Source organism: Schistocerca americana, chromosome 3 (assembly GCF_021461395.2).
Source record: "Schistocerca americana isolate TAMUIC-IGC-003095 chromosome 3, iqSchAmer2.1, whole genome shotgun sequence".
Lineage (NCBI taxonomy): Eukaryota > Metazoa > Arthropoda > Insecta > Orthoptera > Acrididae > Schistocerca > Schistocerca americana.
The window spans coordinates 96,737,487-96,765,466 of record NC_060121.1 but is presented as its reverse complement, the minus strand read 5'-3'; the positions used below and the strand labels follow the sequence as shown (position 1 = coordinate 96,765,466).

Below are 27,980 nucleotides of genomic sequence, written 5' to 3'. Positions count from 1 at the left end.
CCAGCAACTCGGAAACACAGTGCCGCTACTGCTCCATCGTATTACACTGTACGTCTCTGAATAGCACTGATTCATGGCACGTTCTGTCATCGGATAATGTAAATACAATACACGTAATTTTAAAAAATCTGAATCATTAATTCTCGGTAATCAGGCTCGTCTTCTCCCTTGTTTCCTTGCAGGAAATGAAAGAACATACATGTAAATAAACAGCACAGTATATGTAAACCTGAACGCATGTCAGATGTAAATAAGGTGGAAAACAGTAATGCTAGACAAAGCGGTAGACGAGTTTACTTGTGGACGTCCTTGCGCTAGCTTCTCCTACCCCAGATTCCCTATTTCAAAATGTTCAGTGGAGCATTTTCTATGTCCCGTTACGTTTTTGCACGCTCTCACAGGAACACCCTGTAGTAAAACACCGAAGCCAGTGTTGTACCGAAAGGCATAGTTCCCCGCGAACAGCCTATGTTAGAATTCAGTACCCGAAATTCCAGGAAGGCCTAGGCGATTATCGGTTATAAATAGTTACGACAACAGCAGCCACGATAGTTAGCTGTTCCTGGCGAAGACGATGGAAGATTTGGACGAAAGCTAGAAATTGTACTGAGACTTGACGCGACAAGTACGCCGAGGCAGTTTTACAGAAGGGCTAGAAGGCGCTATAGATATTTGTGACTGCGCTGAGGTCGGATGGAGCCGGGTGGGAGGGTTCGGCAGTGAAGCGCTGGGAGGCGAGATGAGGTGGCGTCGGCGGCTCGGCGGTTTGCAGCAGCTTTCCGTGGAGCGCCGCGCGTAGCAAGCGGCTGCATGCGCTGCTCGGCTATATCCGGAGTCGCGCCCCCGCCAGCCGCAGTCCAGCACACTCCACGCCGCCGCCCGCACCGCAACCACCGGCCACACCATGGTGAGTACTCCAGCACCGTCGGAAACTCTGCTCCGATCCCCTCTACCGGAACTTATGCTTCTACACATATGCCACGTTCTTCACCACTGCCTACTGTCGGGTGGACCGCTATGATGTAAACGCGACCTGTAATCGCGATATTGAAAGACGTAGAAGGGCAGAAAGGAGGGAAAACTGGGATATATCGCCGACGGCGCGGTCGACAACACAGTGCAATTTCAAGGAATGGTCCACAAGTTGGTAGCGTTTTTGTTTTCCATGTTGATATTCCGGCTGCTATGGGTTTATTTGTCGATTGGCATTTTTTACTTGTAGTTTACTGTTGCTATCTGAGTTTTTGTATTGCCATTTTTTATCATATAGGAATAGTGAGGGGAGCTGTGGACGCTAGAAAATGGAGTGCCAAGTAGAGAAATCGGAACATTGCCGACATATTCTTCTGTCTGAGTTCAATAGATAGATAACAGCAGCGGAGGCATCCAGGAACATTTCCGCCGCGTATGGGGATCATGCCACTGGACAGAGTACGGCAAGAAAATATTTTTCTCGTTTCAAGGAGGATCGTTTTGGCATTAGCAGCTCTCCACGTTCAGGAAGAAAAAATGGTTCAAATGGCTCTGAGCACTATGGGACTTAACTTCTGAGGTCATCAGCAACCTAGAACTTAGAACTAATTAAACCTAACTAACCTAAGGACATCACACACATCCATGCCCGCAGGTTCGAATCCTGCCTGCGGGCAGGGATGTGTGTGATGTCCTTAGGTTAGTTAGGTTTAAGTAGTTCTAAGTTCTAGGGGACTGATGACCTAAGATGTTAAGTCCCATAGTACTCAGAGCCATTTGAACCGTAGCGGTCGCGCGGTTCCAGACTGAAGTGAATAGAACCGTTCGGCCACTCCGGCTTGCGTTCAGGGAGAGTTTCCGGGTTTGGTGAAGATCGTTTAAACGTATTAATCCACAATGTTTCACAGTAGCATCCTCGAGAAGTGGCAGATGTGATGATCTGTGGTCACTCCACCGTCTTGCGGCATTTGCATGCAATGGGGAAGGTTCAAAGTCAGATGTATGGGTACCGCATGCTCTAAGCCAAAATCACAAAAATCAGCGGGTGGCCGTCAGTGTATCTTTGTTTGCTAGTCATCAAGTGGCTAGTGAACAAACCGGCAGTTCCTATCCTGTATCGTTATTGGTAATGTGAAATAGTCTCTTTATGCTAACATAAGGAAAGGAAAAGAATGGTTGAGCACAAAAAAAGCAGCAACTCCCCGCACAAAGACATGCGCGCATCCATAAAATATAATTTCATGCATCTGGTGGAACAGCTACTGTGTGATATACTACAAATTGCTTCCACGAAGCGTAACCATCACTCTTGGCATTTATTGTGTTCTGAGACGTCTTGCAGGCGCAATCCGAGAACAACGACCAGGAAGACTCCCTTAAGTGATGCTACTCCACTATAACTCCCGCCCGTATTCTGCTAGGATGACAAAAAAAGCTGTACACGAGTTGGGTTGGGATTTCATTCCACACCCACATAATTCATCTGCTCTTGCGCCCTCAGACTTTCACCTTTTCTCCTCTCTATCGAATAACTTTCTAGGAACTTCCTTTCCGACGAAAAATGCGCTCCGAACAGGGCTCGACATGTCCTTCTACTCAAAACCACTCGATTTCTACAGTCGCAGAATCAAATAGTTACCCCAGCGTTGACAGAATGTTGTAAATGGTGAAGGAGAATGTATTATTGATGGCTAAAATCTCTAATATGTGTATTTGTTGTGTTTATTAAACTGATCAACAACCGAAACGAACTTATCTGCCAACCCAGCAGAACTTGTTTTAACCGGACAGATAGCTTTTGATGCTTTATATCCATGTCCACGTCGTCACGCACGTATTCCTCTTTCACTGATGGATACACACAGACTCTGCACATTTACATTTCAGTAACAGCACTCGCAACCTTAACCATGAAATACTGAGCTTTGAAGGGCCCACTGAGGAAGGCACAAACGCTGCATGTCTCGGCAATAAAAGTAAAACAAGAAGATCTAGTGGTTTGCACGACAGGCGGAACTCAACAATTTTTGTACTCTAGACCCTAAATGAGAGCTACTCGTAGAAGTGCTAATAGGACGGGAAATTTGAGTACGTCATCCCGTCAACATAGAGGTCAGTAGACATGACAGACAGTCACAGACTCGAGTAGCGTGGTGTAGCAACGTGGTGTCCTGGATTTGCGATACCGAAGGAAAAAAGAATTACGTGAAACGGACGATTAAAAGTTTCTGTTTGAGTGCGTTGCTGTAGCGTACCTGCAACGTAGCGCAACTTCTATGCGGGTGTATAAGCACCGACTGGGGATTAGTGTGGCATTCGCGTCTTTGCTAAGTGTGTGCCATGAATGCGGAAACGTTATCTATGGCGAAGTTATTACCGAACAGGACCAACGTGATGTTATCCTTCTCTCGGCTGCGAAGGACAGACATGGGTAGACATCCATCGCAGATTGAAGAATGTGTATGGTGCAGCATGTCTGTCGAAAACCACCAATGTGCAATAGTGCGACAAGGGCTGCTGTTTGACAACGCACGCTCTCATGTGCTAAATGTCGTAACGAAAAAGTTACGCCAAGGGTCGACGTTTCCTGCCGATGGGGGTGTGCAGCAGGCAGCTACGGACTTCTTCATGCAGCACGAAACAGTGTTTTACCAAACGGGTATCTTCAACCTGATGGTGGCCAGCGTTGCTGCCTCTGGATCACGGGGTCCCGGGTTCGATTCCCAGTCAGGTTGGGGATTTGTCTCTGCCAGGGGACTGGGTGTTTATGTTGTCCTCATCACTTCATCATCCTCCTCCTCATTCGTGACAGTGGGTAGATTGGACTTTGAGAAAATTAGGACATATTACGGGCTCTGATGACCGCGCAGTTGAGCGCCTCACAAACCAAACATCATCATCTTCAACCTGATGCGTCGGTGGGATGTTTGCCTCAGCGCGCATGATGATTTTCCCTGAATGGCATACCGATTACGAAATGTACGGTCTTCGAACGGAAAGTTTTTGATTGGCCTTATATTTACTGGCCCACAACGACAAGAAACCCACTCTTTCCTAACTTAAGTCCAGTATCTTCAGCGCTGCGTGACCTTCCTCAGCTTTGAAAGTCCACTGGAGCATTTTACTCGGATTACGTTGGGAAATTCTGCTCTAAAGCTCCCTTCTCGTGAAACGACAGATTAAATATGGCCCAGAGAACTCTAATTTCAGAACACACGAAAAATATGGCTATTAAATTTCAGAGAAATACTCAAAATGAAATGACAGAAAGGGTCACGCAAAGGCGCAGTACGTGCGGCAGCTTGTTTTCTCTGTGGATATTTCGAAATTAATCCGGATGGGAAGGAGAAACATTGTTGTAATGTTGCAGTACTACTAACATATGTTTCCGCGCCCGCCATGCACATTAAATGTCTGTTGGTAACGTTGGGAAATGAAATGGAATGAGTACATAAACGTAGTTTGTGGGTAGGGCGAAGCGGTGCTAACGTTTATTAAGAGGAGGTGCAGTGTGTCTGTAGAGGAGACTGCGTACGGGACACTCGTGCGAACCACTCTAGAGCTCTGTACCAATGTCCAGGTCTCCGCCAGGTCGGACTGAAGCAAGAGGTTTGGGCAAATCAGATGAGTACTGCTAGATTGGGTACCGAACGGTGCCGTCATTACGACGGTACCCTATCAGCTTAGATAACAATCCATGCGGGGAAACAAGACGATCTTCTCGCAAAACGCTGCACAGGATGTCTACAGAACCAGCATTTTTGAGAGACTGCAGAGCATTTATACTGGCTCTTCCCGCGCAAGAAGCCGAAGGAAAAATTGAGTGAGTTCACTGTTCGTATAGAGGATATAGGCAATCATTTTCCTTCGCTCTATTTGCGAGTGGAACAGTAAAGAGAACTGTGTAAAGTTTCCTCCGCCATGCACACTACAGTGGTTTGCGAACTATAGCTTACATATAGACTATTATTACTACAAAAATACTGCCTTTCACTCTGTTGTATGCGCGGGGAGAAAGCCTTTCAGCATACATCTCTGTAAATCAGCATTTTTCATACATTTTACCACTGTGGACTTCACATGAGGAGTGCATACGAGGACGTCATATCTTGAGAAATTCGTGTTGTCTAAACGAACACGTGACGAACTGGGAAGGTGCTCTCTAAACCTTATCTCTTTTTTATTTATCCAACTTGGTAACTGTCCCAAGCGCTCAAAAATTCCATTTCACAAAACCTTTACTACAGAACTGTATCTAGTACGCCAAGAGCCAAGAGCACCTATTCTAATACCAAATCAAACGTAGAAGTAAGTTTACTGAGCAAATACTTAACCCAGTTTTTTTATCCTACGCGATATAAAATTTAAATTTTTCACTGGTTGCACTCGGTTCCATCTTTCAGGAACGGAAGGGCCTAGCGTTGTTTTACATTTGTAACACCTATATAAGTAGGGTATGGAATATCGAGTACAGTCTGCAGTAATACAGAGTTTTCTAGTCGCACGAGATTTCTTCAAGACACTTAAACTTTCAGTCTCTGCAAGCGACTGGAACAAGTCGAGACACAAGTAATCCAAATGTGTGTATCGCCTCTTCAAATCATCTCCACACTTTGCACTCTCCGATGCCTGAAATAATATCGCAATATTACTGTGTTAAGAAAGTGTCCATGTGTTTCAGTTAATACAAATACCTGCCACAGATAGATTTTCACCGGACACATTGGAGATAAGTCGTGCAACGTCTTCCGGCACGAAGTGGTTTCCCAGAGAGTCATATCAGCACCAGTTAAAAAGTGGCAGCTAAATTTACATTAAACAATGTTGGCAGGATGTTTCGAGGAAAACAGCCTTTTGAGTGAATAAAAAAGAAACCAAAGTTAGTTGACAAAGAGTAACTGCTGAGATAAAGCAATACTGAGAATGATTCTCCAGGACTTTTTGTATTTCCTTTATGCCACAGCAAAGTAATAAAACTGTGGTTCGACACAATGTTCCTATTTTTAACGACAGTATCAAATCTTCTTGCCGCCTTGGCTGCAAACAGCAAACTATACATGGTTCATGATGATATCGTACGCTGTTCATCGCGATGTTCAGGGAAAACTTCGCCGCTTTCGGAAGTATCTCCTAGTTAAACAGTTGAATTACTTACTGTAATTTTATTTCTGTTTTTTGGAAACTCGTGACAGTTCGAGCGTGGAGTACACTAGCCAATTATAAACTAGATATCAGTAGGCCGCGGTGGCCGAACGGTTCTAGGCGCTTCAGTCCGGAAACGCGCGACTGCTACGGTCGCAGGTTCGAATCCTGTCTCGGGCATGGATGTGTGTGATGTCTTAGGTTAGTTAGGTTTAAGTAGTTCTAAGTTCTAGGGGACTGATGACCTGAGATATTGAGTCCAATAGTTAGGTTAGGTTAGTGTTGTTAAACGTCCCGTCGACAACGAGGTCATTAGAGACGGAGCGCAAGCTCGGGTTAGGGAAGGATGGGGAAGGAAATCGGCCGTGCCCTTTCAAAGGAACCATCCCGGCATTTGCCTGAAACGATTTAGGGAAATCACGGAAAACCTAAATCGGGATGGCTGGAGACGGGATTGAACCGTCGTCCTCCCGAATGCGAGTCCAGTGTGCTAACCACTGCGCCACCACGCTCGGTGAGTCCAATAGTGCTCAGAGCCATTTTGTAAACTAGATATCGCCACTACGTCATGAAATCAATCCGACTGTTTTCAGTTCCACCTGAAGTTAGAAATTTAGCGGTAGTCGTATTCTTTGACCACAGATCTGGACTATGTAGCATAAAAATATCAGATGACGATGACAGATCTGTGGGACAGCAGTACAAAACTGTATTAGCCATGCGCAAAGGCATATAGAACTTCACTGAAATATTACTTATCCAGGATTTGTAATCAAGGTGGATTGGTTGTAGTTTATGATACATTCGTTTCTCCGAAAGGTAAATTTATTGTTTTATATTGACAATGTTTTCAATGATCCGATCATTGTTATAAGTAGATATAATCGTCTCTCCACGTTCAAGTCTCCCTTTTTTAGTATTAATTGGTGCTGTTCATAGCCAAATAGAACGTAGCATGGAAACAGTAACGCAAGTAGAACTGTTAGAGCGCTCCCCAGTAATGGTACACTCACATTGATTTCAGACCAAGGGAAATCTAATCCACAAAACCCTCCACATCAAAACTGAAACGGCTAATACTGTTCGCTATAATGAAGCTGACCATTCAACATTAGAGTTCGTGATGAAATTTCAGTTCAACTTTGGAAGGTTGTTAGCTTCAACGAATCGCAGTGACGTCAGCAGATCAGGAGAACAAAGCAAGTCTGATCACGGCTGCATTGTTTGAAGTAAACCTGAGAAATATCGTGACACAAAACATAGTGAACAATCACCGTCAGAGAATGTAGAAAATCCGGGGTCAATTTTCGAGGGACACAATATGTCATCCTCAGATAAATGAACAGAGCCATTTTAATTGTGTCCAGTACGTTTACCCATCGTATCTCGCAGTAGGTGCAGCTTGAAGTACAGCACGTATCGGATCTGCGATGGCTGTGATGCGAGAAACTACACTTTAAATCGATGAATATAATGAATCAATGAATTTTACTGTTTAGTGACTTCTTCGTTTTCGCAGTTTTATAAATTTATTTCACTATCGTGGTAGAGAATTGCTCCGCTATGGGAGCTTCATCTTCCTCCTCGATGTCAGAGAATAAGAAGGATCATTAATGTTCGGGTTATTTCACGGAGTGCAACGGACAGACCTACATAATGAGACGCTGCTACAGGCTTCGTGCTTCGCGGTAAGCTGCCAAGAAATTTTAATTTAGAAACTACCAATCGTTGAAAAGACTAATGAGATTCACCAAAAACTCGAGAGTTCCATTAAAAAGAGATCACTCAATAGTTCACAGCCTCTGGTGCAGTCATCCAATACCAACGAGATTTGAAGGTCTAATTACAAGGGGATGACAGAAAGATTCCATTCGCATTAGACCGGCTTATGAAACTCGAATTGCAAATTGTAGGTTTAAGATTCCTATAAGTGGACTGAAGCTGTTGACGAATTGTATTTCATTATGGGCATGGTTCGTTGAGTGAACGCCTATGTCTCTTGTGCATTATTTTCTTATAAATAGAACTTACATACGTCTTTTGTAAAAGGACTCTCGTACATGTCTTACGTTTATAATTTTCTAGCGTCCATCCTTATAGTTGTGAGGTTAGCTCCAGTTGGTTTCCATTTATGACGAGTACCTCATTTTTTCAAACTGATTGAGCGGTCTAAACAAGAAACACAGGTTTCCGTACCGTTAAATGACATTTTATTTGGGGAAATGAATAAAAACAGAAATCGATGACGTAGTGTCAATTCGAACCTTGCTGCTGTTTGGAAGAAAACATTTCAGAGGCAACGCCCTACTGCAGTCAGACCAGAGGCGACGTTTCTCGTGTCGTCTAACAACTTGTGGGTCACATCCAAACCCATCTTAAATTCGTAAGTCAATGGTGCACTATAATGGCTTATGTAGGACAAAAGTACTCATGCTTTTTAAACACTGTGTGTTGAGAGCAAAGATTCTGTTGATAGCAAAAATTCTCTTGGAACTAAGTTGTAATTACGAAGATTAGGAAGACACCCGATTAAGTATTGTTTTAGTGAAGGCATAAGGGTCACCGTTTCTTATTCACAACCTGACTGAATTCTGCGCAAGCGAAATACTGTAATATGTGGGACACACACAGAACTTCTAGCTTGTAAGCATGCCCCACGTCCCTCCAAGCGGAATGTACAAAGATCATAATACTACCTTAAGAAACTTAAATGCAGAAAATTTGAGTAGAACAGCGTGGTAATTATGGTCGGGTACAATGGGTGTGGACTAAATTATTGGAAGAAATACAGCAACCAGCCGGTTTTTTTTCCTTACTTTATTTACGTTCAGATGTCTTCATTCCGGTCTTATTCCCATCTTAGTTATCTTAACACAGCTCAATACTTATCGTTATTATTTCGGCTGCGCTTTTGTGCTGCAGCTGCGCTGTGCTTATAAAATGTGCCTAACACTGAATGACGGAGATAAATAATGCGGAATGAAACTAGTTCTAGATTAGACGTGAATATGATACTCGGGTAACAGTAACCTGAATAACAATGTTGTGTTGTATGCTGAGGGTTTGTTACAGTTCTCAGTTTAACGACTACACGAAAATGAAGCTGCATGTGACTATTCTGATAGGAGAACTTCTTCTCGTATTCGATGTATGTAGTTTTAAATCGAACATCAGTTGTGGATTACTCTCTCTCTCTCTTTCCAAGCATTAATCCCGACTTGCGGGGTCTGCTGTTTCGCTACGTCTCCTCCATTTCTCCCAGTCGTTGACATCTTCTGGTCTTAAGTCAACAACGTGCATGTCTCCCCTGACATAGTCAGTCCATCTATTTACCGGTCTTCCTCGTGGTCTTGTTGCTCCTGTTTTTGCGACTGAGTTGCCTTGTTTTCTCATGACGTGGCGGTATCAGCGGAGACAGGCTTCCCTCACTTTGTCAGCGATCGGCGCGACACCAAACCTTTGCTGGACGTCTTATTTTTTACGTGGTCAGATCGTGTCAGCCCCATGGACCATCGAAGCATCTTCATCAGTTGTGGATTACTGGTTGCTATTAATTAGTACTTTTGTCGCCGGATTAGTGGGCGTCATATTATTCTGTCTGACAATCCTCTTCAGAGGTACGTTAGTTTTATCGAAACTTCTTAGGCGGATTCGGCCACAGTTCCTACAAAAAAACTCACGGCCCTTCCCTTTCTCATTTTTTCTATAACTAAAACATTATTCAGTTCCTATCAATCTCAGTGGTTTCTCCTGCTTCTTTTTCACTTAGCTATATGACACTCCTCACAGATTCATATCGAGTTGAAACACGGAAAACTGATTAATTTGTGGACGGCATTAGACGTGTCTGGGTATGGAACCTACGCGCTAGATTATGTATGCTGAATAAGAATTCGGCTAGAAGAGTCTGAAACACAACGACTTTGATGGTCGGTCGATTTCATACGATGGAGGCCATTTACGTTTTTACAAAAACCTTGAAGGAGAACTTTTTTTGCAACGAATCGTCTTACTGGTTCTTTAAACAATAAGCTTCAAAATTTTGCAGAATTTTGCATGCGTTTTGATCAATTTTTCCACTCTGATTGTGGTGGTTCAAAAGCACGGTCATGAAAGGATTCAACAGGTAATGAATATCACTGTCTATGCATTTTTTTTAGTAAGAGATATCGTTAGGGGGTATGGATCATGTGAATACAGGCGGTGAGGCAGCAGTTGCGTGTTTATCTCCCTTAAGTAACCAATTGTTCGACTTGTTGCGTGGCAGCTGGTTTTGTCAAAATGATAGCTGGTCGGATAGCTGGTCGGACATTTTCGTTTGTTTTTCATGATTACATCGATGATTTGTGGCAAACAAATTGTTGTACAATAACTAGCATTAACTGTTCTTCGATTCCACGGTTGTGTCACATCCAGCGTAACCAAAGAAACAAGCGATAATTTTTGTTGAAGTGCTTCCCGTACGGAATACTCTTGTTGTTTTGTTTCTATCTTGAAACACCCGAAAATCTGAGTGCCACTTAGTTTCCGTCTCGTACGGAGACGACCAAGTTTCATTTCTGTTGCGATATTGTATACATACTTTCCACTTCTTCGGCCGAATTTTTTGAGCATTTCCTTTAACCAGTAGACAAAAACGCTGTCTGAGCCTCGGTATATTGAGAAAAGCTCTCCTTCACAAAACCGCAGTCTCGAATATGTTTCCACTTCACGGTAAATTCCTCTTCACACAGCGGCGATGTTATCTCAAAGACTGATTTCGAAAGCGCATCATGCAAAACTATTGTAGATGCTTTTTCTGAAGATGCTATTATCATTAAAAGTTGAACGAAGTCAATCCAGGTGTTGCTGTTGATATAGGTTTTAGAAAAGAGTAACAATAATACGTGGTTTTCACTCCCGGTCGTCATGTAGATACCTCTTGTAAGAGTTACGCATTTTAACTGTAGCATCACGATACATATATTCGGCAATGAAATCCGTCACAAAAAATTAAACCACAATTTGAAAAAAATACTATTGTCCATACGTACAGTACAGGAGTGTAAAAAGGGCGTGTATTACCTATTCTTAAAGCTGTCATAACATAACATAAAATATCTGGTAGGTAGCAAAGCAAGTTTTAAACCCAACCTAAAATCACATCTTCCGAACAACTTCTTGCATTCCATGGACGAATTTTTATTTAAAAACTTGGATCCTCTAAAACGAAACCTAGTTTTCAATTGTAGTTGCACGAGTACGACTAAAAAATAATTGTTCATTAACGTGAACATTAATCACGTACACATATCCTGTAAAGTGACTAGTTCAACAGCCTTCCGATAAAAGAATCGTACAAATGATCTACGGAACGTGTAATTAACGAAGGTCGTAAAAAAAGTTATCGAAAAAAACCTTCATGCAGATTTCCAATATTGCACACTACTATGTTTTTTTAAAAGCTCACTATAAACTAACTAATCTACCAGCTTCTGAGATGCCAGTGTATTAACAACATCAAATGTGAAATTTTAAAATAATTGTGTTGTCATATCTCAAAGCGTCATCTACTGGCGGTTTGTAAAAACTCAAAAAGCAACCTGTGCCTGGACTTCGACCAAGGTCGCAACTTTCTCGCAGCAGGTAGTTGCGCCTATGTATGAATTACTGGTGACTCGATGTGTATGTTAGTTAGCATTTCCCACTTCACTTCTGTATCAATGGTTACTGTGTTTCGTAAGTATACGATGGATTTCAGATATGCAGCGCTTGCTCCGGTAGCGTGAGCAAACCGCTGGTCTGAACAAGTGGAACTAAAGTTTTAATTCTCCACAGGCACGGGCATAAGCGGCGCTTCGGTTCACAGAAAATAATTTTCTACATAATAACGCTCACCTCTCCCAAGATGCGCAATAAAATGTGTAAAGATATTTTAGAACTCAACATGGTTTATCATATTTACAAAGAAAATAGGACCACACTATTCGATTAGGCGATACGGCACACTACAATTCGATCTTTTGACAGTGACTTTTCATAAAAAAACGTGGACTTTCGGATGACGAAATTTTTATGCTTTGACTATACACGTATCCACTAACGTGAAACCACGCCACATAACTGGGGAATATGTGCTCCAGTTTCGCAGTTCCATGGACACCCGCAACTCACTAAAACCATGTGCAGTACGCTAGACGCTTTTCTCTGCGCGGCGCCTTCAATTACTGCACACTACGACCATAATTACGCACGAATTTTAACTTATTCAACACTTTCTGAGCTGTACGATACGATATGTGAAACAGAAAAGAACCTCTTAAAGACGAACGTAGCATCACATTCCTCGGCTCAGTCAGTTTACCGTCCAGCATTATGGCCACACTCCCGTTTCTCTTCTTGTCTGCAACTGATCCTCAAACCGAGAAAATGGCAATCAGTCTTGTTATTGTTAGACTGTTCGACACAGCTGGATGTTTGCCACAAAATGGGCCTACAATACGTGCATAGGAACGACTTTCAAAATACTGTTCGACGATGAAAACTCGTTGCTGTTGGGAAAACTACATGTTCACTTACCGACGAACTGGCAGTGCTACAAATTTCATGTGGCCTGTACCCGTTTCGGTTCCGCCTTGGATTGCTGTCCGTAATACATGTGCCACTATCTTGTGGTAGCTGACTGAACGAATGCAGTGGAACTCTTCATTATACACACATTTATTTACATGTCCGCAACTTTTCCATCACGTTGTATAATCTATCAAAGTAACACACTTCAGTTACAGTCCAAATTACTGTTTAGTCGTATGAGGTGTGGTTATAAAATAACGGGACTATATCAGTAAATAATTTTATTTCAAAAACATACATAGTTGGTTATTGCCATACTCAGTGTACTTCACTCCTCTATCCCTACAACGCTCCATCCGAATTTTCCATTGGTGGGAACAGTGCTAAAAGTCTTGTTCCGTGAGCTCCTTGAGGAAGCGTCATCTTTTCCTTTCTCTGCTACAAGGATCTGAAATCTTGTTCCTCTTAATGCAGATTGACCTTGGAGAATAGACAAAAGTCACATGGTGACAGGTCAGGCCGATAAGATTGGCAGTCCAGCACTGGGATGCTGTACGTCGCTAGAAAGCTCTTAACAGGCAATTCGGTATGAGCTCGTGCGTTCTCTGGATGCGGAACCCATGACTTGTTCTTCCACAACTGGGTTCTTTTTTTTTATTTTCTCACGGAATTGAGCAAGAACCTCAAGGTAGTAATGTTGATTAATAATAATCTGACCTTCTGGAACCCGGTGCAGATACACAATTGCATGAATATAGGGGGAAAAAACAATCATCGTTGCTTTTAATCTTGATTTGCTTAATTTATCGTTTTTCGCTCTCGATGAAGTTGGGCCCCTCAAATGCATGGACTGGCACTTACTTTCTGGATCATAAGAGAAAATAAAGATTCGTCACATGTTATCACTCTTTCCAGAACCTAGTATCATTTTCAGTGGTATTCAGAACCTCAGTACTAACATTTTCAAGAGGTTCATTTTGTTCGACTGTAAAAACTTTCGCCACCAGTTTCGCACACGGCTTTCTCACGTTCATTTGGCTATCTAAAATTTGCCTTATGCGTTCTTGGTCAATTCCTACAGTCTCAGCTATCGATCGAATACTCAACTGACAGTTATATCGATTCGGATTACCTACTTTTTCGATATTTTCATCTGTTTCTGATGTTGAAGGGCGTCCCGGGACCGAGTAATCATCAAAATATTCTTGGTCATCGCGGAAGCACGTGATAAACATTCCTTGCCATACACGTATTTTAGTAACAGATAGATTTCAGCAGCAGTATTTTACAAGTTTAATGTGAAAGTTGACGACGACTCGTTGTTGTGTTGTTACACTTATCATCTTTCGGGCAAAACAAAGTACCCGCTCTTATACAAACGAAAACCACAGACACCAGATACGTCGCATTCGACAGCGCTTCACAGCTATTGGTTGTTATCTTTGACACATCCGTAGTACTGTGATAACATCAGTCCCGTTAGTTTACAGCCACATCTCGTACATTGATGGAACACGACAACCCACAAAATTGTGGACCTCGCAATCCTCTAAATTAAAGCTTGTTAATGGGAGCAACTGCCTGACGCATACCATATTTTTAGACGTCTGTAATTAGACGGCGAAACAGGGTGAACATTCTCGTCTTATATTTATCGAGACAATTTGCTGTGGACGTGGCGTCACAAATGCGCTGGCGAGCTGACGGCGGGCGCCTTGCACAACGCCGTGCCGCAATCTGCGAGGCTCATCCGCCTTGCGGGAAGCGCCATCCCCAGCACGGCAGGAGTGGAGCCATTAAAAGGAGCGGGCCGACGCCGTGTGTTGAGCGCACGCTCGTAAAACAGGAAAGCTACGCCAGCCGCAGAATTACAGCTGTACACGTCAGCTCTAACGAGCAGGCGCAAGACGCGAGCTATTTTTATGTGCTGCACTTTCGTTCTGGTAGCAGTCCGCGTAGCTTGCTAAATACTACGAACTGAAAAAATTTGTTACTACTCGTTACAGTGTGTAATCTCGAGGCACGTTACAGCTGCTTTCGTAATACAATTTTTGTGAGGTCTCTCTTTTGATTCAGCGAGGCGTGTTAATAATGCTACCAACAGGTACTCCAACAGATGCAGTGCAATGTCGAACCTACTGGCGGACCTAAAAGTGCACTACCATATGAAAAGTCAATACTTCACGGAAAAATGTAGGCAGAGAGGTTAAATTAACACACTTGCCTGAAATGACATGGGGGTTTACTGAAACAAAAGAAAAATTGCACAAAATGACCAACAGATGCCGCTTCATACATGGTGATAATTATTGAACTTGTAACTACATGAAATAAAATCGTCATTACTTCTGAAAGGTTTGAGTTACGACATTCAAACTGCACGTTTGGCCGCGGGACACGATGGGAATTTGTGTGCGCATGCATAGTTTGGTTTAGCGACGAAGCCCACTTTCATTTGAATGAGTTCGCCAATAAGCAAAATTGGTACATTTGGGGGACTGTGAATCCGCATTTCGCGATCGGAAAGTCTCTTCACCCTCAACGGATGACTATGTGGTGTGCAAATGGCTCTGAGCACTATGGGACTTAACATCTGTGGTCATCAGTCCTCTAGAACTTAGAACTACTTAAACCTAACTAACCTAAGGACATCACACACATCCATGCCCGAGGCAGGATTCGAACCCGCGACCGTAGCAGTCGCGCGGTTCCGGACTGAGCGCCTAGAACCGCTAGACCACCGCGGCCGGCCTGTGGTGTGCAGAGTCCAGTCACGGAAATAGGTGCGATATTCCTCGATGGCACGACGACTACCGAACAATACGTGAAGGTTTCGAAAATGATTTCATCTCCAGTATCCAAAGTGATCCTGATTTCGACAAGATGTGGTTCATGCAAAACGGAGCTCGAACCCATGAAAGCAGAAGAGTGTTTCATGTCCTGGAGGAGCACATTGGGGACAGTATTCTGGCTCTGGGGTACCCAGAGGCCACTGGCATGGGTCTCGATTGGCAGCCATATTCTCCGTATATGAACACAAGCGACTCCTTATTGTGGGGCTATATTGAAGACAAGGTGTACAGCAATAACCACAAAACCATTGCTGAGCAGAAAACAACTATTCAGGAGCTCATCGAGAGCATCGGCGTTCCGACACTTCAACTGGTCGGGCACAATTTCGCCGTTCGTCTGCGCCCCATCATGCGTAGTGATGGCAGGCATATCGAACATGTCATAACCCAATACCGAACATCTGTAGCGGCGTTTACATGTCGAATAACGCCGTAGTTTGTATCTGATTTTCGTTTTTTCATATGGTTCAACAATTGTCATCCTGTGTGACACAAAAGCAATAATTAGCATAACAACTGATTTTCAGAAAAGGCGATGTTCTTTACAACAACTGCACGTGTCGGCCGTCATTCATAAAAAAAATACCTATAGTCGAGAAAAAACGTGAAGAGTAATGTACAGCACTTCAGCAGGTACGGTGAGAGATTTCCGTCGGATGTTGTCTTTTAGCATCGCTAATGAGATCACACGACCAATAATCACGCTGATCGAGGTCTGGGGACTGGCAGGCCAAGCGTGTTTAAAAGGGCGGCTCAGAACGCGATCCTCATCAAATGATGTGCGCAAGGGGTCTTTCATATGTGTAGCAATATGGATTGGAGCGCCAGGCTAGGGAAGATGGGATTCTGAAACATATCGGCATACCTCGCACCCGTCACGCTGACGGTTCGGAAACCAGAACCCCACATTTTCTTGAAGAAAAGGGCACCGATCACGACTGAAGTGGTAAATCCAGAACCCATCGTGACTTTCTCGTCATCGAGTGCGAGTTTCACGACAACTGTAGGATTTTCGGTAGCCCAAATTCTGCAGCTGCGGATGTTGACAGACCCTCAGAGTGTGAAATGCGCTTCGTCGGTCCACATTATGTTAGACAACAAATCGTCATCTTTTCCCATTTTCTTAAAGTGTTCACACCGCAAATGCTCTCCGCGTCAAAAACAGGCTGCTAACAGTTCGTGATGACGCTGAAGTTTGTAGAGATAGCATTCGAGGATAAACTTTTGAGCTCTCCAAACAACAGACGAGCGCCGACTTCACCGTGCGGAGAAGATCCCGTTAAAGTGTCGATTTCTTGTGAACTGCCCGAGCAGCAGCAGCAGCACTTGTGTCTGGTCACCCACTTTGGGGCCTATCGTCTAAACAACCAGTGGCTTCCAAATCCGTACTCATTTTTTTCGCACTGTCACTTGGCACCGGACTTTCCCTCGTTCGAACACTCTTCTTATGGTGAAAAGCTACAGCGGCGGATTCTCCATTCTGATAATAGAACTTCACAAACGGTGTCTTTTCTGGTAAAACCAACATGCTGCGATTGCTGGCGCATCTGACTCTCTCACTACGGCTTATTTCATATGCGATTGTCGTGCGGCGTCACTGACCTGTTGTTGTCCAGTGACATATGTTGGCCGAATTTTGCACTAATTTTTGGTGTCAATAAAAGCTCGTGTCATTTCAGGCATATGTGTCAAGATGTACACGATTCCGTGAATTAGTCCATTTTCAAATGTTAACAAACTTTTGGGTCACCCTTCTGACACTCCACTCCTTTTCACGTTCGTCAGACATCAGCAAAAACACCCTGTGAGTGCGTTAGCGTCACTAGAATAAAATTTTGGGGTTAGGAGTGGACCCTTATTTTATGAAAGAGCACATTGGGCTTTAGCTGTACACAGTTTATTTAATTTCTGGATGGTTGTCAAAGAAGCACACGGCTTTACATAGATTGTGGCATGACAATTTCAGAACGGTTGACAAAATAATGTATTACGTCCTGATTAGCGGAAATTACATTGAACACAACAATATCAAATTTAAATTTCTTACTTCTAGATAGTGAAGTTGGCCAATATTATGACATATCATCCGATTCCGGTTCTAAGTTTAGTAATATTTAGAATGACAATCAAGTCTACGAAGGATGGTTAGTTTTTGTGACAACATGAGCAAAAGATTGCTCAAGGTTGCCCGAGTTCACGGTGGACGCAAGCTGGTGAACCAACAAGTTTACGCCTCTGCCTGTGGTATTTACCTTCAGCTGCGATGTTCTGTCGGCTGCATGGCTGCTCTCGTCCTCTGAAAAGCTTATAAAAAGCTAATCAAAATCTTTACTGATTTTATCAGCTGAAACTGTCCTACGTTTCTCGTTAGGCGAGAAAACATGCACTCATCCCTAGTCTGGAAAATATGGCGATATACACGTGCATAGATTGTGCAGTGTGTATACTTCAATGCCCTTTCAGTTCTCGCAAGAACAATTAACTACATGGCTGTTTGTTTCTCCACTGTCGGAGCTCAACGACTCTTCAGCTAATATCTAGCTGAATGTCAGCCAAAGTGAGCACAAGGTGTTCACACAAAAATTCCCCTGGCGTTGTACAGGGCGTGATGCGCCCTGAGGTTCAATGGAGAGTCTGTGATGTTTTCGGTATTGTGTCATTCGTAACAAACTACCCGTTCTTTTGTGCTTCACGTCACGGCTTTCTCAGAGCAATGGGAGCGTTCCTTTCATCTTGTGGAAACAACCCCTGCCAATCAAAGGGCCTACCTCTAAAAGGCGTCAAAATATCGCCCCTTTTTCTCCTTCCAAGTTTATTTCAGCCAGTCGTAAATTTTGTACCCACTCCTGACGCCTAAAGTTACACTCGTACATCACGAGCCTTTCACTTGATCAGCTGCGTCGCTGGTCTGTTTCTATCCATCTGGAAATTCCCCGACGCAGTTTTCTATGGAATTTCTCCGTTGCCAGCAGCGCTGGGCCGCTACCTGCTCCCTTCGATATATCGCCCGGCATGTTCGTGTCCCTCTCGCCGCAGGTCACCAACCCCTGTTAGAAGCCTTTCGTTGTATGCGGGCCGTGACGACACAACTCGCGTCTGCCTCCAAACTAAAACGTTTCTTCCAGCAGCTACTTGCACTTTTCGCTCATTGACATGCGGGATTCGGGTTCGGTGTGTTAATACCGTCGAATAGAGTATCATTACATTTTGATATGCTAATCGGCTCACCATCGCCGAAGTATGTCAGGTGGCATACCCATCTACTTGTTACGACACATAAAATCCCCTGTAAGGTGCGAAACTTACATTCATTCAAGCTGCCACCTTACACCCTGTAGACACAGACGTAGTTATGGAAAGGGCATAACACAACGTTGTGTCGACCTCAGCAAATTATTATACGAAGGCTATTTTTTCCAGCCTCTGATCGATAGCGAAATGAAGACCACAGTAAAAATAAAAAAAATTATTCCGAATATTTACCTACACCTACCAGCTACTTCTCTACATAGTCTCCGCTCCGCTCCATTTGTCGCAGCGTGACACCAACTTTCCAATACCCTCGTCATGAATACAGTCGTCTGTGATTTCTGCTAATTCACTATGGTGGTATCCAACTCGTTGTCTGTGCAGAAATGTTGTCCACACAGCCAGCGGTTTATGTCAGGAAAGAGATGAAAATCAGAGACGCCAAGTCCGGGCTAGTCCGGGTTGTACGGTGAGTGACCAAACACTTCTCATCGACAATGCCTGAGGAGCGTCTTTGTTGCGTCTACAGCGTGCGACAGAAAACTGTCACGAAGAAGGAAACGCATGACAGTTACGTGACGCTACTGCATGAAATCATCCTAAATTCATCAGCAGAGCTTCACACTATTCTCTAGGCACCTCGACGTGCTCACTGTGCTCTCAGAACTAAGTTGCTACGTGTATACTAGAGACATTGCAGAAAACGTTTTCGCAAAGCTTCATCGGATTTTCACTGTGGTTTTCTTTTTACGGCCGACCGGAAGTTGAAAAAAAAAAAAAAAAAAAAAGAAACAGCCCTCGTAGTACGTTTATAGGTGGAGAAAATCCGATGTAGAGCGACACGCTTTGTGATGAGCTTCTTCAGTTAGCGTTACCGGGATGCTCAAAAGACACCAGTGGCAGACGCTAGGACGAAGGTCGCATTTCTGTCAACGGTAATTTGAACGTTTCGGCTGATCAGCTACATCCCATAATACAGTGATCGCTCTCCAATTGTGATGCTGTGTTTTGTATCATGAAAAAGTTTACGCCTAAAATTCCGACACCCTGCGTTTGATGAGCAGTCTGGCATTGTATTATTTCCTGATGCGTCGCATGAGAAATGGAGGAAAAATCGGATAAATTAGAATTCATATACATAGGCCTACCGACAGTGGACTCTCTCATACACCATTTGCGAACGGAACAGGGAAGGAGGAAATGAGAATGGAAACAGAAATACTCTCCGTGACACCGTAACGTTGCTTGCGGGATATAGAACAGAAAGAGTGCTACGCCACTGGTGGCGAGGAAACTCATAGCGGTAGGTTCAGCCTTTCAATCCGAAAGGGTTTCGACGCAGGTAAATGACTAATGTCGGCAAATCATGTGCATGCATTCTGTCTCTCTTTCTCCAAGTCCTTCTCTTCTTCGTTTTCTCCTACTATCTCTGTCGCCTCCCCCCCCCCCCCCTCTCCAACCATCGGCAACTGAGTATTCACTGCTGGGCCAGTGCTATGTTCACGTCTAATGTAGCTTCATCTCACCCTAGGACAAGTGCCTGTTTGGCAACAACGTCAGTTAACTTCATTTTGAACGAATGGCGGTGGAGCTGAGATGCTTTATTATAGTAGTTTTTCATCTTTCTGCGTTAGGGCCTTATAGGGACTACCTTTTAATTCTATTTCTTCGTTTGTCATTATTCTTCCATTTTATCCGTATTCCTTCACTGTTTCTCTATGTTTCTTTTTCCTTTCTTTACGGTACATATCCTTCCAGAACTTTCCATTGGGAAAGGTTCCTTCTAAAGATGTATCTTTCCATTACATGTTCTTATGTTGCTCGTTTCTAAATATTTGTTGACCTCTTGAATCCAGGTTGGTTGATTTGGGAGAAGGAACCAAACAGCTATGTGATCGGTCCCATCGGATTAGGGAAGGAAGTCGGTCGTGCCCTTTCAAAGGAACCATCCCGGCATTTCCCCGAAGCGATTTAGGGAATTCACGGATATCCTAAATGAGGATGGCCGGACGCGGATTTGAACCGTCGTCCTCTCGAATGCGAGTGCAGTGTGCTAACCATTGCGGCACCTCGCTCGGTCCTTGAATCCAGGTGGTTGTTCAATCCCCCGTCCGCCAAAAGATAGCGGAAGCTCATATTGGTTCGTATTTTTTTTTTCATTCATTCTGTAAATTCTCGCAAAGAACATCAGTATTTTGTTCCTCATTGTTTCTGAAATGTTTTCTGTGCTCTGACAGATATTAGGTCTACAACTTTGCTTCCACCGTTTTGCAATAGACGGAAGTAGCGGCGAGTGGGGTTCAGGTTGTTGGTAACAGGTGTAATACAATAAGCTTAGGAATCTGTAAACATAATGCCATAAAATATTAGTCGATTTGTGACTGCATCATAAGGTCATTCTCGATTAAGTACGTCAACTTATGTACCCATTTCTCGCCATTTGCCGGAAGTTTTAATTTTCTGATTTAACATGAAGCAATCTGCGACTGTGGCTCTTAAAGTGCTGGGTAAGACCAACGGTGAGGAAATTATTAGTGGAAGAACGTGAAGAGAATGTTTTCAATGCCTTAAGAACGGTGATTTTGATGTTGAAGACCGGCATGGCGGAGGAAGACAGAACGTTTTCGTAGCTACTGAAACAGACGAAGACAATCACAGGACATCATTATCGAAAGCAATTGATGCGTTCGATCCCAGAACTGAAACACAAATGGCCACAATACAGCGACAGACACGTATAGGTAATTTTTCAGTAGGTCTGTGCTGGGCCCCATGTCGCAAAACCCGTCAAAATATACATGGAAACATTAAAATGAGGAGTCCTATCCCTCCCGCAGTATTCTCCATACGTTGCTCTCTCTGACTACAACCTTTTTCGATCAGTGGCACACAGTCTGGCTGACCAGAACTTCCGATCATATGAACAAGTGTAAAACTGAATCGATTCATGGATCCCTACAAAAGACGTGATTCGTATGCTATCCGAAATATGGGAGAATGTAGTGGCCAGCGATGGGCAATACTACGAATTATAATTTTTTGTACGTTTACCACAATAAAGCCCCGAACTTCGAGAAAATACGGCAGAAGCAAACTTGTAGACTTAGTATAATAGTTAATTATTACTTTTCAAACCTCTGAAAGTTTCATTGGACTTGACACTGTTCCTATGTTTGTTCTTTCTCATAATTCTAACGTTTCAGGTGTATAAGGTGGCACTAAAAATACGCTCGCTTGTAGGCATTTGGTTATAACTACTGTGTTGTAGTGCGTCATTATAATGTTTTTAAATACTGTAAGTATTTTTTGTTCCGGGTATCTTAGTTATATCGTATACTCTTTCCATTGGCGTATCCTTTCATTTACAACAGACGTGTTCTTTGATTTTTCCCTCTCAAATACTTTTATTTCTTCAGCTTTGATATTGGATAAACGTCCAGTCTTAAATATTACAAAGGATTTTCATATTCGCTATGATATTGTTGAGGGTGACTGGTTCGTACTGCGGCATTTACCGGGCTTGCAAGAAAGTTAGAAAAACCATTAAAAATGCTGGGTAATTTATTTTTATCTTTGTTGCTATTGAAAGGTATCGGCGAATGTCACTACATGGTTTAGGAGGTGGAGGTCCTCGCGCGAGAAGTAGTCGTTGTCTGTACTGTCCTGCACTCCACACTTACACAGAGGGCCAATCACGTTACGCAGTCAACTTTACCATTGGCCGGTAGGACCGCGCTAGATTCTACACAGCAGTTTTCTGTACTTCAATTGTTTGAGAGGTCGTCAGAGTATACAATTTGTGTATCTGTGTGAACGACAGCTTAATCCAGTAATTGATGACGTACACGAATGTGAATGGACACATTCGATTTGAGGCTGTTGCTGGAACTCGAGGTGCCAATAGTCAAAGCGTCAGCAGTTCTGTATTTGGACGGCTCTCACCACCCACGGCATTAACGAGAGCAGCCGCTGTCTGGCAAGAGTGTGAGACGATTGCACTCGCCATCAGATAGCAGCAGCGTCGCGGCGCGGCCTGGGATTCCCCTGCTTGCAGGGACAGCCGGCCTTTGTGCTCGGCTAGCTGCCGGCTCGACCCGCTGCAGAGGTGGATTTGCCGTTAACAAAGGAACAAAACCAAGCAGCATCCAGCCTCTGATTCAAAGCACAACGGGATTGATTCGCATCTCTGCACTGAGAACTGGAGGGCTGAAGCGAGTGGCTTAAAAGCGGCGTAATCGTAAAAGACGCGCAGATGGAATACTGCAATTTAATCATTTTGACCTTTACAAATAGTTATTTTACTTCACGTAATTCCTTTGTCATGATTAATTAACCTAATATCGCGTAATTCACTTTGTATTAAAATAGCATGTTTAATACGAACAGAATTAATATTAACAAAAGATACGCGAGGATAATTTTCAGGACTTCTTTTGTTTTTAACACGTTGTTTTCGGGTTTATAGATTTTAAGGAACGTCTAGTGCTTCAGGCTGTGATAAATACTGTTACACTTAATTTTCAAAATTTCGTAGCTAATATATACATCCGTGCTACACCGGGTCTGCTTTTGGGTTATTGGAAGCTTTATGCGGCACGTTCACTCTAATTTTGTTCACGTTTCCCTTATGGCACATATAGTGCGAGAAGATCCCGGGCCGGCCGGAGTGGCCGTGCGGTTCTAGGCGTTACAGTCTGGAACCGAGTGACCGCTACGGTCGCAGGTTCGTATCCTGCCTCGGGCATGGATGTGTGGGATGTCCTTAGGTTAGTTAGGTTTAAGTAGTTATAAGTTCTAGGGGACTGATGACCACAGAAGTTAAGTCCCATAGTGCTCAGAGCCATTTGAACCATTTTTGAAGATCCCTGACAGCTGATAGTGTTGTTGCCAAGTTTTAGCTGCTAAGAGCAAAAGTTTGCCGTCAATACCGAAAATCATTGTCACCTAACTACCGCTAACTACTGCTGCATTTATCTGTTGACATAGAAAAGTTAACAAAATAACGTAACGCGATTTGTCTCGGTAAATGAGCGTAACAGCTACACAAACCTCATATTGACAGTGACAGATCTGATCGAACGGGCTGTGAATGTCATGACAGTGTCCTTTTTTCTGCTGTTTTGCAGCCTAGTGATGCTACCAACTGGCCCAATCGAAACGTATTTTGTCTTTTTGTGGGCCAAAGGGCCATTCGAACTCATTTGTTATGTATACCGGTTGGACAAAAAAAATTTACACTTGAACATAAATCCAGATGCTAGGCAACCCTGTAGGTTATGCTATTCCGTTTGACGACGAACGGCAGTTGTAAAATGTCCTCAATACGCTGAAAGTGCCAGTCGTGGTCACATCAGTTGTTCTGTGTATTTGTGAATGCATTATGAAGGTGGTACGTGGTTCAGAACATGGCCAGCGTTGGTGCTCATATGGTGGTTCCTTCCGTGTTTTATGTCTCAAGCAGCATCATATCCAAGGTTTTTACCACATACAGGAAAAGCGGAAAATCGTCATCCGCTAAATCACAACACAGGCGAAGTGTGTGTTCAGTGATCGTGACAGACGGTCATTGAAGAGCACAGTGATGAAAAATAATAGGCCGACAGCTGCTGTCATTGCAGAACTCAATGTTGCAATAGCAGCACCAAAAGAACACGAATGGAGCTCCATAATCTGCGAATTGCGGGGTATAATCTGGGAGTGGCAGGGCGAACTGCATTTGCAAAACCAGTCCACAGTGATGCAAATGACCATAACAGGAAAACGTGGTGGCGAGCTCATAAAACCCGGACCGTGGAGCAATGGAAGAAAGCCATAAGGTTGATTGGGTCTTGCTGCACACTGTTTCCAACGTCTGGCCGAATTTACGTCCCAAGAGTGAAACATAGCAGGGGTTATATGATGATTTCAGCAGGCATATCGTGATGTTTCATTTGCATCATGGTTACTCTAAAAGGTCGCATTTCTGTCAACGGTAATTTGAACGTTTCGGCTGATCAGCTACATCCCATAATACAGTGATCGCTCTCCAATTGTGATGCTGTGTTCCAAGAGGACAGGGCCCCTGCTCACAAAGCTCTTATAATGCAGGACTGGATTTGAGAGCACGAGGATGAATTGTCGCATCTCCCCTGGGCACAACAATCACCAGGTCTCAATATTATTGAGCCTTGGTGGTCTAGTTCGAAAAGAGAGCGCGTGATCGCTATCCATCTCCATTACCCTTACCTGAACTTACCACTGTTTTGCAGGAAGAATGGTAAAAGATTCCACTCAAAACTATACAGGATTTGTATTTATCCATTCCGAGGCGTCTGGAAAAGTTTTGAATGTCCACAGTTTTCCTACACCGAATTAGGCATGACAAGGTGTTGTGTTTTTTGTGTGTTTCCGTATTTGTGAGTGTGTGTGTGTGTGTGTGTGTGTGTGTGTGTGTGTGTGTGTGTGTGTGTATGTGTGTGTGTGTGTGTGTGTGTGTGTATATATGTGTGTGGGCGCGAACGTCGTGTTTTGGTGTTATGGAGCACGGTGTCGAAGGGAAGTTATAGTGGTATAAGAAATAAAAGCGTAGAGAAATAGAACTTGCTTTAAGATGTTAATTCTAGATGATGGCTAACTTACGTTTATTTGTCTCTTATCACTTCATTAGCTCTGAATGCGGCGATTTTCTTTTTTTAAAAGCAACTTCCTATTATAATTACTCATTCGCAAGGTCCATATACATCGGTAAGCCAAAACATTATGATCACTGGAGGCGCTGCGGACACACAAAGTATGTAAGCGGAGCAGACGCGGAAGGAAGGACGCCCTACTGAAGATATGGGCTGCAAGTGGGGAAATTCATAGAGATATGCGACTTTGACAAAGGGCATGTTACTATTACGCAGATGCTGTGAACGAAAACGGCGAAGCTGGTCGAATGTACACGTACTACTGTCGCGAATATCTAGGGAAATAGGTAGAAGGACAGTGAAACTACCTCAAGGCTCTAAATGGTTGGACGTCCACGACTCTTCACAGAACGTGGGATTCGGAGGCTTGTCTGCTCTGTAAAGTAGGACAGATGGTGATCTGCAGCATCTCCGTCGAAAGACCCTGACACTGGTGCACGCATAGGTGTTTCAGAGCACACCGTTCATCGTACGCTGTTGAACACGTAGCTCAGCAGCAGACCACCCTTATGTGTTCCCATTCTGACCCAACGACATCGTTAGTTACGATTCCAGTTGGCGCGGGACTATCGGAATTCGACCGTCGCTCAATGGAAACGTATCGGCTCTTCGAATCAATCATATTTTTGCTACACTAGGTCGACAGTCGTGTCCACAGACACCGTCACCGAGGGGAAAGGCGACTCGGAACGCGCAGCGCACCACAGACGCAGGCTGGTGGGAGCAGTATTATGCTATGGCAGACATTCTCCTGTGCTTACTTGGGACACACATCCCTTCATGCTCGATGTCTTCCCCAACGGCGATGTCATCTTTCAGCAGTATAATTGTCCGTGTCTCGAAGCCAGAACCGTGTCATAGTGGTTTGAGGAGCGTTATGGTGAACCCAAGTTGCTGTATCGGCGACCAAATTCGCCTGATGTAAATCCCATAGACATCATCTGAGTTGCTACAGGACGCCATCACTGCGTAAGCAAATCAGCGGCCCGTTATTTATGAGAATTACATGACCTGTGCGTAGACATCTAATGTCACATACTTGCACAAACATAAGAGCAAACTGTCGTATTCCTGATACGTAGAATCAGTGATGTATTTCGTTCCAAAGACGGACAAACAAGCTGTTAAGCAGGTGGTCATACTGTTCTTGGCTCATTAGTGAGTAGTTTAATGCTTTTTAGATGTTCCTCAGCGATGAACTAACTGCTCTCTACTGCTTCTAACATTTTCGCAACAAGGAAGTAACATAGAGAAAGATTACAACTAATTTTGGCACCTAAGGAACTATCAGTGGAGGTATAGAGTGATTGTTGTGTGTTTCATTACTGGGTCTGTGCTCATATTCACATAAACGGGTACTGAAATACTGCGGAAATAGCAAAAAGAAAAGTAGTTTTTTAACTGTTTTTCCATTACCTAATCGTTAGTTTTCTGTGAGTCCTATTTATTACCGGACGGTGTGCGTTTTTCACATATGGTGAGAAAGAAACCAGTTTGGTTGTATCCTATACTGTTTTCCCAGGTTTTTACGTTGGTAATCGGGCTTGTCCTAGGAGAACTACCCATATCATATTAAAGCAGTGAAAAATTGTGTGATAGATAAACGACTGTTTGGATTCAAAACAGGAACGAATCACATTTTCGAATAGGAAGAAAATCTTGAGTCATCTGAGGTAAATTTCCTGTTGAAGAGATGATTAGAAGTGCACCAAAATCTCGGTTAGGACAAAAATGAAGAACCATTCTGAGATTCACCTTAGTCGATTTTGGAAAAGCGTGGAAAATCAACCTGTGGACGGGCATGCAGGGGCCCAGCATTTTAACCAATGCGCCACAACGCTCGTTTTGCCGCCGGCGTATTACATAAAAACTACAGCTGTCTTAGCGGGTGATTTTACGGCTGAAACCTTATGGCCACTAAATTTCTCGTACAGCGTGAAATAGGTGTCAACTGCTTCCAGGTATTTTTTTACCTTCTAGAATGGAAGCAAGTACGCATTTTTGTCGTATATGGTCTACTGTAAATCAATAATAGGAATGACATGACAACTGCTTAAATGTAGTCTGTTTATATTCACGATGAGTAGTCTTGCTCAGTTATCATTCTGCAGTACTATATATTTATAATGCCAGTGTCAAAATGACCTCAGTTCCAGTGATTGTGAGTCCAGTTCCATACATGTTTTAGTATTAGCTCGGTAGGGAGTTACTGCGAAAGTTACAGAGTTAATCTTATCACTCTTGTCTTCTCTGTTTCAGACGGAAGCACTGGATTCTGAGCAGGTCCAAAGTAAGTAACAAGTTTCATGTACTTATTAAATTAATCATTTGATGACCCAGTCTAACATCCAACCAACCTTTCTTCAAACATTTTCCGAATTGTTAATTCTAATAAAAGAAAACATCTATTAACAATACTATAGGCAGATACAGTTAAATCTTTGCACTTTTGAAGATAGTAATTTTATGAACCATTGAGTCGTTACCAGTTTTCTTCCAACCGGAACTGTCAGTACGATAAAAGTGAAATTGAAGACATCATTAT

At 43.4% G+C, this 27,980-nt stretch overlaps 1 protein-coding gene across 1 annotated transcript in view; it reads left to right on the top strand.

Moving 5' to 3' along the window:
* Positions 1-753: 753 nt before the first annotated feature.
* LOC124605693 (troponin C-like) overlaps positions 754-27,980 on the top strand; it is a 59,218-nt gene continuing 31,991 nt past the window's right edge. Inside the window, exons 1-2 of the mRNA XM_047137552.1 lie at positions 754-907; positions 27,695-27,725. Of these exons, the coding sequence (XP_046993508.1) occupies positions 905-907; positions 27,695-27,725 (34 nt within the window). The 5' untranslated portion in view covers positions 754-904. The remainder of the gene's footprint in view (positions 908-27,694; positions 27,726-27,980) is intronic.